Raw genomic sequence first — 14,890 nt, 5'->3', positions numbered from 1 at the left:
TGGAATTCTTCTTGTACACGGCTCCTGCGCTCGAGGTTTTTTACCGGCCCCTGAAAGAGGTCGTTAGAAAGACAATTCAACGAGCTGGAGAAAGAAAACGGATCAAAAGCTGGAAAGTTGAGCAATAGTGGAAAAAGTCTGTCTCACTCATGTATTCCTATAGAAAATCCACTCGACAGAACTGCCAAAACAAGTCCACAAAATACGAGCCACAGGCTCAGTGGCGGTGGAATCCATTCATTCCACATGAAAAACAATACATTAAAGGTAGATCTTAGAGATTAAGCACCTCCGTAGAGAAGGAAGACATTGAACGCTTCATATTGATGAATAAATCAACAAAAACCACAGATCGACTACAACAGCACACAGAGAGCGCAAACCTCCACTAAGTAGCTTCGCAGAAGTGTTCTTCAAAAAAAGAAAGAATCCTGGATCCAGAACAATGGAATCCTTTGGTCCAGGTCCCGTTTCACATATTTCCCGATTTCATTCAAATCTAACCATCCAACACGCAGCTCACCTGAACCAGGACTCTGAATCAAAATGAAATCCAATTATAATGACCCAGTTATTTGGAAGTCTTCATCCTCAAATTCTCTCAGCCTCCTCTCTGAGAGGCTTCAGTCAGCAGAGCATCCCTGAAAGTATTTTATTTGAAGCTCAGTCATTCGAATGTTGTTCTGACGTGTGAGGACTGGAAGGCGTGGAGACTTGGATTTCGTCTTTAAGTGTTGACCCGTCAACATGCTGAAGGAAGAACTCTCTTTGACATAAATCCATGTAACAGTCTTGGTCTGTCAATAGGAATGTTTGTGAGGTTTATCTATGTAGTGACAGCGGTGCCCACCAGATGGTGGAACTGCTACACCTTGATCTGATGACTCATATGAGTCATTTGCACAAGGGAATCAGTTAAATGTTTTCGTCTCGCTGCTCCATGTGACTGACGGGTCAGGAAGGGGAATTGTCTCGTGCTGTGTGCGTCGCTCAGACTGTTGACCAGGTTTAACAGTCTCTGCTGACACGGCAGCAGCAACTTCTAACATGCTGCAGGTGAATGGGGGTGTGGGCAGCGCTGTCAGGGTTGTGGACAACTGTGAGGGAGGGTTCCTGGTCAGCGGGGGGAACCTGAGCAGTGACAAGCTCAGGAATATACATTCTGTTTATTTTGGGTGAAGTAGTGGAGAGTTGTGGCATCGACTGCAACAGAAATCCCTTTAAAAAGATGTGTTCTGTCCTCTGAAGAAAGTCATCTGCAGGTGTTTCTTGGCCACAGATGTGGCGTGCTGGGAAACACCGGCCTTCTAATAATAATTTCACGCAGAGAAGCTTCCTAGAAAACATTCTCTCGCTCCTCTTCCCCTTGTTTCGTTCCTCGCCGTCCGTTTCTCGCTCTTGCAGCATGTTACCCGCGGTTGGCCGGAAACATATATTTCCGTCGGTCGATAAAGTCTTTGAAGAAGTTATTCGTGACTCTCCTCAAGGTGCCGTTTCACTTTGTCTCCGGCTGACGTTCCCGCCGCGGCACATGAAAGACAGAGGCTCTGAAATCGGACAATAAACTTTGACATCCCTGCCGCTTTGATGTCGCCCTCCTCCTCGTCTTCCACCTCTGCGACTCCCCTTCTCATCTCTGGTCTTCCTCCTGCATCTATAGATAGACGTGTGTAGCTGCTCGCTCGCTCACTCCCTGCCTGCCACAGCCGCAGCCCACATCTGCAGAGCTGATCTATAATTCTGTTTAATTAATGGCCCGCCCCCCACCTCGTCCCAAACAGGCCACGGTGGAGTGTTTTGTCGACTTTGAGGGGTGGTTGGAGTCGGTGCTCCTCTTCTGCTCAGGATGGAGAGTGGCGGCCACGTACATGTCAGAGCTGCGGCGCTCACGTGTGGCACGGCGGCTCCCAAAGGCGGCCCATGAAAAGTGCACCAGCCGACTTCAGGGCTCCTGTTGCGACGCTAAAAGCCTGCTGCTTCAGTCGAGAGAGCGCGGATGTCTTTCACGGCCCACTTATGTGAAGCTGAGTCGCCCGTGTCAGAGCCGCTCCTCTTACTTCTGTTTTTTCGCCCATTTCTTCCTGCCATCACGCATTAGCCTCGACGACTTCACTTCCTGCCCATGCCCCTCACCTCGCCCCTCCCTCTCTGTCTCCCTGCAGAGGCCACAACCAGAGGATGGAGTTCCTGGGAGACTCCATCATGCAGCTGGTGGCGACGGAGTACCTCTTCATCCACTTCCCAGACCACCACGAGGGACATCTGACGGTAAAGCTCCTGACACATTTGGAATATTGTGTTTGTCAAAACTTTTTGCTTGTGACTCTTGGTCATGGAATCAATGCGCATCAGGGCGAGTCCTCGTGAATGGCTCAGACCGTTGACCAGGCTTAACGTCTCACCTTTTCCTAACGTCACAGCAGACGGTAGTGATTTGTGATTTGTGACTCATGGGTTCACACCCAGTTCAGTTCAGTGTCAGTCTCATCTGTTTTCGTCTTCATGCCTCCTCCTCCCTCGTCCGCTCACTTCCTGCCGCTCTCACTGTGAGGATCGCCACATGACCAAACCGTCTTGTTTTCAAAAAGCCCGTCTTTGTCAGCACTTTTTTCCTCCACTGCTGGCGAAGCTGTCGAGTGGAAAATAAAGTTCCATTCGCTCATCTCAAAGTGATGATCAGACTTTGAACGTGTCAGTCTGGGACGTGGGTTTGATTCCAGCATCCGCGCCTCTCTTCTGATGTCCTCCAGCCTGGAGGGACTGAATCAGGCAGAGATGTTGACCGTAGACCCACTTTCACAGTCACAGATGAATAATTCAGGAAATCATCTGAGAGCTTTCTCCATTGATCTGTCGGCAAAGGTGGCCAGCGAGTAACAAGTCTTTTAACTCGCCTCCTGAACACCACCAAACTTGTCAGCTCTCCACCAGCTTGTTCTTCCAGCAGTAAATCTAGATAAATCTCTGACAAGCAACGCGAGCCAGCTTGCTGCTCCCACGTGTCAAGGGCCACCCCAAACCTCTCTAGAATACAGTCTGAGCAAACACCTCTCCAGCAAGACTTTCTGCTGAGGAGTTGCTCCCATCCCTGGTGCCATTACCACTCGAACAACCCCAGCTGCTTCAGAGCTAAAAACGTAGCTTTACTCGTTCTTCCTGCTAAAAAGTGTCTTGCTTTGAATCTGGTACCGGTTTCTTGTGTGTCATGGTCTTGACTTAAACATGAGGTCGGTGCACTTAGGGAGAGGACCAGACCATGGGCCCATGTGATTATCTGTGATCAAACACATGGGTCCATGTTCACCCAAAACCTCCTGAAGAACCTGGTTCCGTTCCTGTCCTCCCACTAATTCTTATGTGGCTTCTGCTCCGCCGCGAGGCTTGAGTCCAGAGGCGGCGCTCCTCCGGCCGACCGTCCGTCCATTTGCTGGTCTCACCGAAACGTTCGAACCCTGGGACGCCGGCGCACCTTCGCCCGGTCGGATGTGTTCTCATCATCTCCATGTAATATTCAAGAGAGCGACGTGCAATCATGCTGAAACATTTAACTCCACATTACCATTTCCTGTCTTTGATGAATTATTCCGAGAGCAGAGGTAGGACTCCGCAGCGCCGCGCCACTTGCCCGTGTTTCAGTCTCTCCCCTCCTGTGCTCCTCAGCTGCTGCGGAGCTCGCTGGTCAACAACCGCACGCAAGCCAAGGTGGCGGAGGAGCTGGGCATGCAGGACTTTGCCATCACCAATGACAAAACCAAACGGCCCGTGGCCCTGCGGACCAAGACCCTCGCCGACCTGTTGGAGTGTACGTCCTGTCTTTTCTGTCCGTTCCCTCATTTAGATCAGAGAAACGTTATTTTTTTACCTTGATAATGAGAGCATCCCATGTAGGCCTCTTCAATAACAGAGTTACACACTTGAGTCTCTGCATCATACTGTATATTTATGTTTTCATCACCTAAAGTACAGTCGTCAATATCTTCCTGGAAATGGTTTAAAAAACAGCATCACTTGCCTTTTTTTATTTTTATACTTGTCACACATTTGTGTTGTGCCTCAAACAAAACAAGACAATACTTCTAGTGCAGTACTTCTCTTTGGATTTTCATAGCATCAAAAACGGCCTCAATCATGATATCGCGGCGCCGACTTGGCGTCCAGTCGTGCCTCCGCTGGAGAGCCAGGAGCGCTGGCTAATATTTTCAGGGGCCAGAGAGGGTGCGAGGGTTCACATGCATGGAGCTGCACTCATTCCCAGCTCCGACCCAAGCCTCCTCTCCCGTCTGCAACCCTGAACTCTGCACAGCATTTGAAAGGCAAATGATATGAAGCCGGAGTCTGACTCTCGCTCGGGTGTGTGCTGAATGTGGCTTTGCGCATTAGCAGCTTTGCTCCACACTTTTTCAGCTCGGATCGCTTCCACCGGTGGCGAGCTGGTGGTGACATCATCATCATCTCAGAACAAGGCGGGTCATGGGGTGGTCTGCCGGCCTCCTGGGGCCGGGTGACAGTCCTGTCAATCATCAGTTTATTTCATATTTTGATCTGTTATGCTTCTCCTGCTTGCATGTTGCTTACGTGTGAAGTGGCGCTGTTCAAGTGAAAACTTGACTCCAACTCACGAGTGAAAAGCGTCCTTGAGTCAGAAAAACAAAAACAAATTGAGTGTCAGGAGTTAAAACAACTGAAAGTACCTACGGTTAAAAAAAAGTGTTGTCAGGTTGAAAATAAAAAAGGTGCAACACTTGGACTCCTGAAACTCCGGTCTTGAATCTCCCTCTTCTCTGTTCCAGCGTTCATCGCGGCGCTCTACATCGACAAGGACCTGGAGTACGTGCACGCCTTCATGAATGTCTGCTTCTTCCCCCGGCTGAAGGTGAGACGAGCCCCTGCAGGGGGCACTCTGCTTCTTTTTACCCTGCCTTCTGATTGTCTGGGGAGGGTCCTTGTGAGGTGAAGGTCTGAGGGGGGCCCGAGTGATCTTCATGCTCTGTTGTGACTCTCACTGCCTCCAGCCCTCAGTGACGCGGTTGAATGTTCTGTACCGACCCAGACCACTTTTGCTGTTGATCAATTCTTATCCAAAATACAGTTTTTAGTTGTTGTGATAGTTAGCCATTTTGACAACACAACTTCTATCAACCAACGAAAGAGGGGAAATATTTGTTTCATCAGAAAAGCAGTGTTACAATGATGTTGAAGTTGTGATGTGTGAGCACAGCCTCCAGGCTCAGGAGCTGAATCACCTTTCTATTGAGGAGAAATTGAGATGAGGCGCTGGAAGAAGAGCAGAAGTGGAAAGTGAACTGCTGGAGTTGATCTGAATGTCTTCGCCAACACAGCTGCTGTGATAAAACACAAATGATTACATCCACTCTGGAACCTAAATGAGCTACTATAGACTCGCGCGCACGCTCGTGCGCACTCGCCGGCTCCGGACCGCGCCTTGTGAAGCGGCTGCAGCGGTCTGATCTGCTGAGCTAATTGCTGTCTTGGTGCGACTCTCCTGGGAGAGTCCCGGCTCTGGTTCAGCTGAGTTGTGCGTCATGGTGGCAGGAAGAGAGAAGCTCATTTCCACTTCCAAGAGAAAAGTTGTGAAACGGCACTGCGGCACCGCGCCGCTGCACACGGCGCCGGCTCGTCCAATTTGGATGGAAACGGGAGCGCCTTGATTCCACATGAAGAAGGTTCACAGCTGCTGTCAGGCCTCCGTCTGGTGACGCGGCGCTCACTCGTGTGTTCGGCATGTTGAAGCCGGACGTCCCTGCCGAGCGGCATCCTGCCCGTCCAGGCCAGGTCCGTCAGCCGCCATGCTGTTTCTCCATTAAACGCAGACTCGGACGGCTGCTTGGATCCTACTTTCCTTCCTTGACCAGCAGAGGTCGCTGTGGTCTGAATCTGAAGACATGTCAGTCCAAAATACTGATTGTGTTGGTGGTGAAACCTGGCAGAGCATAGCATGAGCCACCAAGCTAACATCAGCATCCCTGACTAAATATGGTAGTTCCCAAAGTTTTTATTATAGATCTTTCAGAAAGTAGTATTTCCAAAACCATCTTTAAAAAAAACTGAGATGGAATGATGTGAAAAAAAAATGCAGCTCTTCCCTGAACGTTGCCTGTTCCCTGCCTGTGAGAGTGTGTCCTCCATCAGTGAAGCCTCATGGGGATGCGGAAGAGGACGCCGCCTCCAGGGAGAGCTGCATGTGTTGATGTGAACCAAGGCAGAGGAGCGCCTCAGAGAACCTGTGAGGACCACTCCATCTCATCAAAGATCCAGAGAGTCAGAGTCCACCAGTGTCATGATCAAAGGTTCAAACTACCATGGTGCACCACAGTCCACCACACTCCCCACAGCTGTCACACGGTCTCCTTGTGTTCACGTGTGCAGGTCCGATGCAGCGAGTGAGCCGCGTGATTGTGAGATGCAGAAGTGTCATCGTGGAGGTAGTGTCTGGCGGGATATGGCGTACCATAAGTTAGCGCCCATCCCTAATTGACAGCAATAAACGCTGGGAGTTTTTGAAGTCAATCCGACTCGGATCTGCAGCTGTCCCGATCTGCCGGTCCGTCTCTTCATCCTCGACGACTTCCTGTCATTCACTTAGTGTGATTTGTTTCTGGATTCCTCCATTAAAAGCACAAGAAAACACCACCATCTGATGGACATTGATGCTGTGAGTCACGTTTTCTGCTTGGTGTGGTGTGCGTTGGTACAGACTTGACGATCAATGGCATGTGTGGGGATTTTGAAAATCCTTCTGTGTGGCCCCTTCAGTGTGAGAGACGGACTCATGTGAACCGCTGGCTGAAGGAGGACACTCAAACCAACCGACCCTTCACTGACTCGGTCTGGACGACTCGAGTCAACTCCATGAATCGCTGCAATTCCATGTTGCCAAGGCGTCCGACTCGAGCCTCCAGCAGAATCTGACTGTGCTGAATGGCAAAGTTGTGTGTGACTCACTCGCACACAAACTCGTGAGGAAGTGACCTGAACTGAGTCGGCAGAGCAGGAAGACGAGTGGGGGGTGGAGCAACGCGTGAGGCAGAGGAGGAAAAGCATCTCCCCCAGAGAGAGAGAGAGCGAGCGAGCGGAGGAAGCTGAAGCGCTCTTTGTGAAAATTAATGGGAGCCGACAGTCATGGAGGTCTTCATGACCAGTCTGCTCCCCCGTTAATGGAAGGGGCTTTTAGATGTCGCTCCACCCCAGAGAGGAGCTTGCTCACCTGGGAGACTCTCGCCGCTCTTTGCCGGACCGGATCGGCTTTTTGTCTTAAGTAGCCTGTGATTTGTCCTCGCAGATGGAGCGACGCGGCCTGGGAGTGAGCGAGTGCAGGAGGGGGGAGAAAAGAATTCAGTGATGAAGCCGGTCCAGAGTCACATGTTGGGTCTCTCCTCCCAGACCTGCCTCAGCTCACGTCGGTCCAGTAACCTCTCCATCACGCCAAGATGACCTTTGACCTTCGTCTCTCGTACCGTTTTCTGAGCTTTTCTCTGCTGAAACCAGAGACTTGTTGACTTTCAAACATGGACTTGGTGAAGCTAGGACTTTGTCAAACTGTGAATTATTGAACAGCTGTCGGTCCGGCCATGAAAAGCTGCTGTACGTTTTAAAAACACAGAGTTAACGTGTCACTGACACACCTCTGGAACGATGCATAAATATGCAGCAACGTAGATCATGTATCGTCTACTGAGGTGGTTCTGCTGAATCACAACATTTATTCTAGTTGGAGGTGGAGCCAAGCCAGAACTAGAAAGAGCCTTAGTGACGTCTCTGGAGGTACAAAAGCTCTTTAGCCTCAGGGTCAGAGGAGGTTTGAATCAGGTCAACCGGACTAGTAATAGTCAAAGAAATCCAGGAGGCTAATGCGCTGCGTTGGAGTTCAGGCTTACATGAGGTCAGTTGAGAGAGCAAAGGTGTTGATGGACAGGGGTGGAGCCAGCCCAGTGTGATGGGTGACGAGGGTCAGCATTATGCTCATGGGGATGTGCTCATGGGTCATTGAGGATGGGTACTGATGGACCATTCATGCAAATGCTGAATGTAGCCCAGGTGGCACTTGGGGCTGTTCAGATGTTGATACCACACTGTCCTGTGTGAAGGACCTGTCCATGCCTCGGTGAGTGGCTAAATCTGCCTGGGGAGGGTGTTCAGGACAGCATTGGATGAGGATGAAAGATGGTGTCTCAGTCCTCCACCTCTGTTGAGAGAGGGCTTTTCCAGGTCCTCCCAGACCTGCCTCAGCTCACGTCGGTCCAGTAACCTCTCCATCACGCCAAGATGACCTTTGACCTTCGTCTCCCGTACCGTTTTCTGAGCTTTTCACTGCTGAAACCAGAGACTTGTTGACTTTCAAACATGGACTTGGTGAAGCTAGGACTTTGTCAAACTGTGAATTATTGAACAGCTGTCGGTCCGGCCATGAAAATGCGCTGGGTTGGAAAAGTTTTTCCACTTTGACAAAAATGCCCTCTTTTTCCCCTCTTTCAAACCAGCGGTCTTCTTTTGCCAAAATGCGGACGTTGCTGTCTTCGAAGGAGTGTTTCTTGTCCTCTAGATGTCAATGGCCTGCTGAGTCTTGTTCAGGGGAGTTAGCTCTCTTGTGTTGGACCTGTTTTTCTTTTGTGGAGAGGTCGTTTGGTTTCTCCAATGTAAAGGTCTGGCCACTCTTGGCTGCACTGGACTGCATCAACCACATGGCTCCTTTTGTGGTGATGCATTTTGTCCTTGGGACAGACGAGTTTCTGTCCAGTTGGCGTCGCCACATTTTTGAAGGGCGTTCCTGATGGGAATCTTCTTTCTCCCCCGAGGTGGGCTGGGGGTGTTTCGGGCTTGGTGTCTCAAAGTTCTCATCGCTCCAAGTTTTTGTTCTGGTGGGTGGTGAGAGTCAAACTGGAGGTGTTGGTCGGTGCGTGTTGGTTTCCTGCACACTTCGATGTTGAGGCTCCTGTCTGCTTCAGTGTTTACAGCACAGTCCAGAAAAGGTAGTCGGTTGTTTTCCACATCTTCTCGGGTGAATTTGATGTGTCCGTCTACCAAGTTGACGTGTTGGGTGAAGGGTTCCACTTCATCCTTTTTGATGAGGACCCAGGTGTCATCAACATATCTGAGCCAACAGCTGGGTGGCGTGCCCTTGTATGAAGCCACAGCACTGTTCTCAACTTCGTCCATGTACAGGTTCGCAACTATGGGTGACACTGGGAAGCCCATTGCACAACCGTGTTTTTGTCTGTAAAAGGATCCATTGTATTGGAAGTAGGTGGTGGTGAGGCAAATGTCCAACATTTCACAAGTGTTCTCTGGTGAGAGACTGGTTCTGTCAGGTAGACTGAGATCATGGCTGAGTTTCCTTCTTACCTCGGCGACCGCTTCCTTGGTGGGGCTACATGTGCAAAGGGACGTGACGCCATATGAGACCGTAGTCTCGTTCACGTTTTCTTTGACTATTACTAGTCCGGTTGACCTGATTCAAACCTTTGCTGCGTGATGACCTGGATAACTGAGCACTCTCACAAACATCACGACAGCTGGATGTTCTCATGGAAGCCTGTTCTTCTCACCAAAAGATGGAGAGCCACGTCAGAACCAGGTGAATCCAGTTTAAAGAATGAGGGACGAGTGGCAACCGTCTGTGTTTGGCTGAACGTTTGATGAGCAGCTTCATGTGAACCAAGGAAAATGTCCCTCAGTATTGTCTGACATTGCTGCTCCTTCCACCGCTTCAGTGCACAGCGCACCAGTGTTTGGTGCCTCCGCTGATGTCACTAGATGGCACCGGCGTTTGACCCACTCATGTCAGAATCGCAGTTCATATTATGGTAGTATCTGCAAATTCTCTTGAATTTTTCTAACTTCACAGAATGAAAACCCAGAACTACTTCTACTCCTTTAATTATGTATTGGTTGATGCTATTGTGGGTGAGGCTTTAGATCCTCGGTAGAAGACATGACTCTCCTCTGTAAATCAGAAACAGTCAAGTCTTCAAATGAGTTCCATTCATGTTCAACAAAAGGAAGAAGGCTTCAGGTTCTGACTGGTTGTTATAAAGAACCTCTCCTGCTTCTGGTCCCAGCGGAGGTTTTGGCCGGACTCTAGCCATGCCTGATTTTGTTGTTTGATCCTGTCACGTGGGTCCAGTGCAGTAAAGTGTGTGTGTGTGTGTTTGTGTTGTGCAGGAGTTCATCCTGAACCAGGACTGGAACGACCCCAAGTCTCAGCTGCAGCAGTGCTGCTTGACCCTGCGCACCGAGGGCAAGGAGCCCGACATCCCACTGTACAAGTGAGCGCCTCCTTTCTTCCTGCTGCTCCATCCACACGCGCCGTCCCGCTGCCGTGCCAAACACAGCAGAGACTAGAAGCAAAACATCTGAGGGGGAAAAAACACATCATTTTAAAAAAGTTCAGACATTGATTTGTATAAGTTAGATTACATTGGCAGCCAAAAAAAAGGAATTCCAAAAGTGTTAAAGAAATTGAAATGAATAATTGGTGTTATCATTCAGTGAATGTCAATTCAAATATTAATGTAAAAATAACATTTTAAAAACACAGTATGTTAGCAAAAATCATCTGAAAAAAGCAGATTATTAAAATGATATATATATATATTGAAATAAAAACATACATGTGTAATAATATCCAAGTGTCCCACATACAACTGAAACATGTTACTGATATAAAGTGGTTTTCCATACAAGCTTGTCATTAAAATGAATTTCTTTTCAAATGTTTTAAATACAATAGAAATTTCAGTGAGAAGTTTATAATCGTGAAAAGTAAAAGTAAGTAAAATGGGGCAGCAGCATGAAAATAGTGTTCCTTAAAAATCAAATATGTCGTTATGACAAAAAAAGATGAGTAAGTGCTAGTTTTATTGCTAAAAAAGATCTTTGTCGACTCAGGTCCTGCCTTCATGGGTCAGTCGTGGGTGTTGCACTGACTCAGCTCTGACTCTTTTGACCAAGTTTGACCATCATTTCAGAAACGTTTGAGCTGAACATTGTTGTGGAGCTTCCTGTTGTCGCCATGAACAAAGCTTAGCAGGTGACCTCTGATCCCGCCAAAGGTCAAGTGGCCAGAAGACTGCGGTCGCCGTGGAAACGGAGGCTGTCTCTAACTGAAGGCTGGCGGCGCCGGCACTTGCTGGCTCTGATGAGCTCTGATTTGTTGACGCTACAATCAGCACTCTCCCTCCGACTTTACCGCTCAAACAAACGGCTTCCAGCCCCGACTGCGATCAGCGAGCTTGGCAAGACGGCACGGTGCTGCGTTTAATCGCCTCTGGCGGCTGCTCGACCATGACCTCTGTGACCAGCTGACCTTCAGATCATCAGCAACACTGAGACCTTGTTAGTCGAGAAGGTCCACGAGTGCTCGTCAGTCAGGTGGACGGGTGCACAGTTGTTCACGTCAACATTGATGCTCCCGCGAGTCCCTTCGTGTCCTACACAGCCGATGATCAAAGAAGGAGTCCAGCCTCCGACCGCCTGAATGGCTGACCCTTCCTGGACCTCAGCAACACTCTTGACAGCTTGCTGGTCAGACACCAGAGAGTTCTGGTCCCGGTTCTTGCCACTGGACCACCGCTGCTCCCACTTGGCTCGTCTGCTTCCCGGACCATGAGCCCACTCTGGTACCAATCGGACTGCCGTCTGGTCTCTATGGTCCCAGACTGAGAGGATCTTCTGCTGAAGCTGCTCCTCCGTGTCGTCCGCCTGCAGAGACCCTTGATTGACTTGACTAACTTCGGGTTGCTTCCAGGTCGAATCCATGGCACCCAGAACACCTGTAGTGTAACTTCAAATGGTGTAGTTCACATGCCAGGCCTGCATGTGGCGTCATCTCCAAGGAGCGACGTCTTTGTAGAGTGTTCTCTTTCAACCAGTGTGTGCAGCCACTCGGCAGCGATGATGCTCTGACGTTGTTAGTACCAAGTGCTTCACTTGTTGCTCCCAGAAACTGGACAGAAAACTGGAGTCCGACGGTGATGTCACGACAGGAAGTGAAGAGCGAAACAAGAGTCCTGACCGTTGGTGACGCTGCAGACCAGAGTGACGTTCCCGCTCCCGGACCTGAGGCTGGCGGACGTGTGAAGTCGGCTCGTAGGCTTGTGTGGCGCCTCCCGACTCGCCTCGTGTTCTTCCATGTCGAGAGTTGTCGGACGCGCCGCGCACAAGTGTCGCGGGCGCCGCACGCGTGCGTCTGTAAGTGGGGGCTGAATTATTGACGAGGTGTCATCAGTGACCGCTCCACATTAAATATGGATGCCGCTCCTGAAACAAGTCAATCCAGAGTGAATAATTCAGCGCCGCCGTCTGTCGGACATGTTTATGCTAATCTTCGCGTCTCACACACGTTTGGTCCCAGGTTGCCGCCGCCGCCGCCTCCTCCGTGTCTATGTGGAGTCATGACTCAGCAAACATTTCCCCCCGAAATAGAGCAACAGGCTCAGGTTTCTGCCGCCTGACTTCACGTGAAGCTTCTCTCCCGGATGTTTCGTTTCCTGTTTTGACAAGACATTTGCTTGCCTTGTGGAAGAGCTTCTCTGACTGGACTCTCTCAGAGACTCAGAGGAGAACCTCCTCCAGGAGAGGAGGTGCTGTACCGGGAGGAGACCCCGGGGCAGACCCAGGACACGCCTGAGAGAGGACGTCCCTCTGACCTGGAAACAGCTCGGGTGTTGAATGAACCTTCCTCCGTCTTCCTCTTTTGAACTTCACGACACTCGTGTCAGTGTCTTCGCTACGGTCTCATCCTTGTCTGCGCGGCTCCTCGGGACCGGAGATGTTCATTTGATTGCCCTGACTCCCCAACCCCCTCACCATGTGTTCTCCGTGCTCGCGCAGGACGCTGCAGACCGTTGGACCCTCACACGCCCGCACCTACACCGTGGCCGTCTACTTCAAAGGCGAGCGGATCGGCTGCGGCAAAGGCCCGAGGTGAGTTCTGGCGAGGAGCAGCGAGCCGACCCACCATCGGTCCGACTGTCCACACCATGGTCATGTGACCTGGAGAGAAAAGGTTTGTGATGAACCTGAGACTAGTGCCGAAGGTTCTCAGAGCCATCAGACCTGATTATCTCAGGAAAGTGTGTCTGAAAACTTGAGGAACGAGGGGAAGAAGGAGAGAAAAAGGCTGTAAAAAGGTGAAATATTCTGACCAGAAGTGAGAGGTGTGAGGGTCAGAAGAAGATGGAGCATAATAATATTCATGTGAAAGAAAACATGGCGTCAGAACAAAGTTCTGAGACTTAAAAGAAAGTGGACTGGTACAGAAACAATGTCACTCCGACACAGAAATCTAGAAGTAAAGTAGGACCTTGATTCAGAGTCGGGTGTCACTTGACGACGGCAGGGTCGACAAGTGAACACAGACAACACATACACACGCATGAAACAAAGGCAAGGCAGAAGAAAGAAAAGCCATGACCATTGACCTCCCGAAACCCCCCTCAACATTTGATCCAAATTTCTTGGCAACATTCAACACATTTTCCTCAGCCATGGTGAACAAAGTAGCAGTAATGTGATTAGCGTAGCGATAGCATGGTTAGCATTAGCACAGAAAAGGGAGTAGAGTGGAGGAGTTGAATTTCAAGTCATTGGTTTCAACAGCCGTCTCCTGACTCGTGGCTCGTGCTGAGAGCAGTTGTTCTGTTCTCACAGTGGTGTGCCGCGTTACGTCTCCTGCAGCTCGACGTGTTGTTCCAGCGCCAGTCGATGAAAAACACAAGTCATTTTAATCTGCTCTTCATTGACAAGTGTGCGGCTCAAGATGTTTTCTTGTCTCCTCAGCATCCAGCAGGCCGAGATGGGAGCCGCCATGGACGCGCTCGACAAATGTGAGTCTCACACACACTGTCTCACACGCTGGAGCTGGCTCCGGCTCCTCGTCCTGAGGATCGCACAAGTGCGTCTGCCGGTCTCCAACTCGCTGGTTGTCCGGGAGCGTGTCTGGTGGAGGGCTTCCACACCCGGGTCGCGCTGGCGTCGGGTCCGGGACTCATTCGTCAGCACTCGGCGGATCACGAGGATCGCTCGACTTGAGTCGTAGCCTGTCAGAGAGCTTTTTAGCTTGGGCCAAATCGACACTCACGCACTCCACAGCCTCTCGTGCTGCTTTCAACTGGACCACAACCCGTTCAGTTCTGGAGCCACTCCAGTCCTCCTAGCTGCGCTCCTTTAGTTCCTGTGACCTCCAGCCATGTGACCAGCAAAACTTCTGTAGTGCTCAGGTGCGGTGCACTTCAACGCCATGCTAACACATCAACAACCTGCCTGTTGTTTCGACTTTGACGCTGTTTCAGCTTAGTTAGCTTCTCCATTACGTTAGCACTGAGGCTATGCTACTATACTTGGGCTGCGCTAGCATCTCTGCTTCATGGCTGTGCTACTACAGTGTAATTAAATTACATAAGTGGCGTCACTACATTACACTCCTAGCTAGCCTACGTAGACATCTCCACTATGCTCCAGCAACATTATCATCTCCATTACGCCAGTCTGAATGCTATGCTACAGTATTACAACTATGTTAGCTTCTCCAGTACGTCACCACAGTATCCAACTACTATACTGCAGCTCCATCAGCTTCCTCTCTAATTAGCACAGTGTTCATGCTCCTATTCTGTCAGCACCGTCAGTACCTCTGCTTCATCGGGGCTATGCTACTATGCTTCGTCTCTGTTGGCACCTTCTTTGCATTAGCACTGTGGCTACGTAAACATCACTGCTGTACTTCAGCTGCATCAGCATCTCCATTACATTAGCATTATATTTGAGCTGCGTTTGCTCTCGGAACTCAGGTTTAAAGAGGCTCTGAAGTTAGCCAGGCTCAGTTAGCGTCACGACCGGTGAGCTGATGAGGCGCTTCGTTCCACACCTGACG

The 14,890-nt window shown here is 50.1% G+C and overlaps 1 protein-coding gene across 4 annotated transcripts in view; it reads left to right on the top strand.

The window, feature by feature from the left end:
- Window positions 1-14,890, top strand: part of drosha (drosha ribonuclease III) — an 80,403-nt gene that overhangs the window by 62,674 nt on the left and 2,839 nt on the right. For all 4 annotated transcript variants that reach the window (XM_053858695.1, XM_053858696.1, XM_053858692.1 and 1 more), the window contains 6 exons: window positions 2,163-2,268; window positions 3,661-3,802; window positions 4,791-4,873; window positions 10,180-10,283; window positions 12,850-12,942; window positions 13,798-13,844. In XM_053858695.1, coding sequence (XP_053714670.1) covers window positions 2,163-2,268; window positions 3,661-3,802; window positions 4,791-4,873; window positions 10,180-10,283; window positions 12,850-12,942; window positions 13,798-13,844 — 575 coding nt within the window. The remainder of the gene's footprint in view (window positions 1-2,162; window positions 2,269-3,660; window positions 3,803-4,790; window positions 4,874-10,179; window positions 10,284-12,849; window positions 12,943-13,797; window positions 13,845-14,890) is intronic.

The sequence above is a fragment of the Synchiropus splendidus genome, chromosome 3 (genome assembly GCF_027744825.2).
Source record: "Synchiropus splendidus isolate RoL2022-P1 chromosome 3, RoL_Sspl_1.0, whole genome shotgun sequence".
Taxonomy (NCBI): Eukaryota; Metazoa; Chordata; class Actinopteri; order Syngnathiformes; family Callionymidae; genus Synchiropus; species Synchiropus splendidus.
Note: the sequence above shows the minus strand (reverse complement) of the source record. Positions and strands in the feature narration are given on the sequence as shown.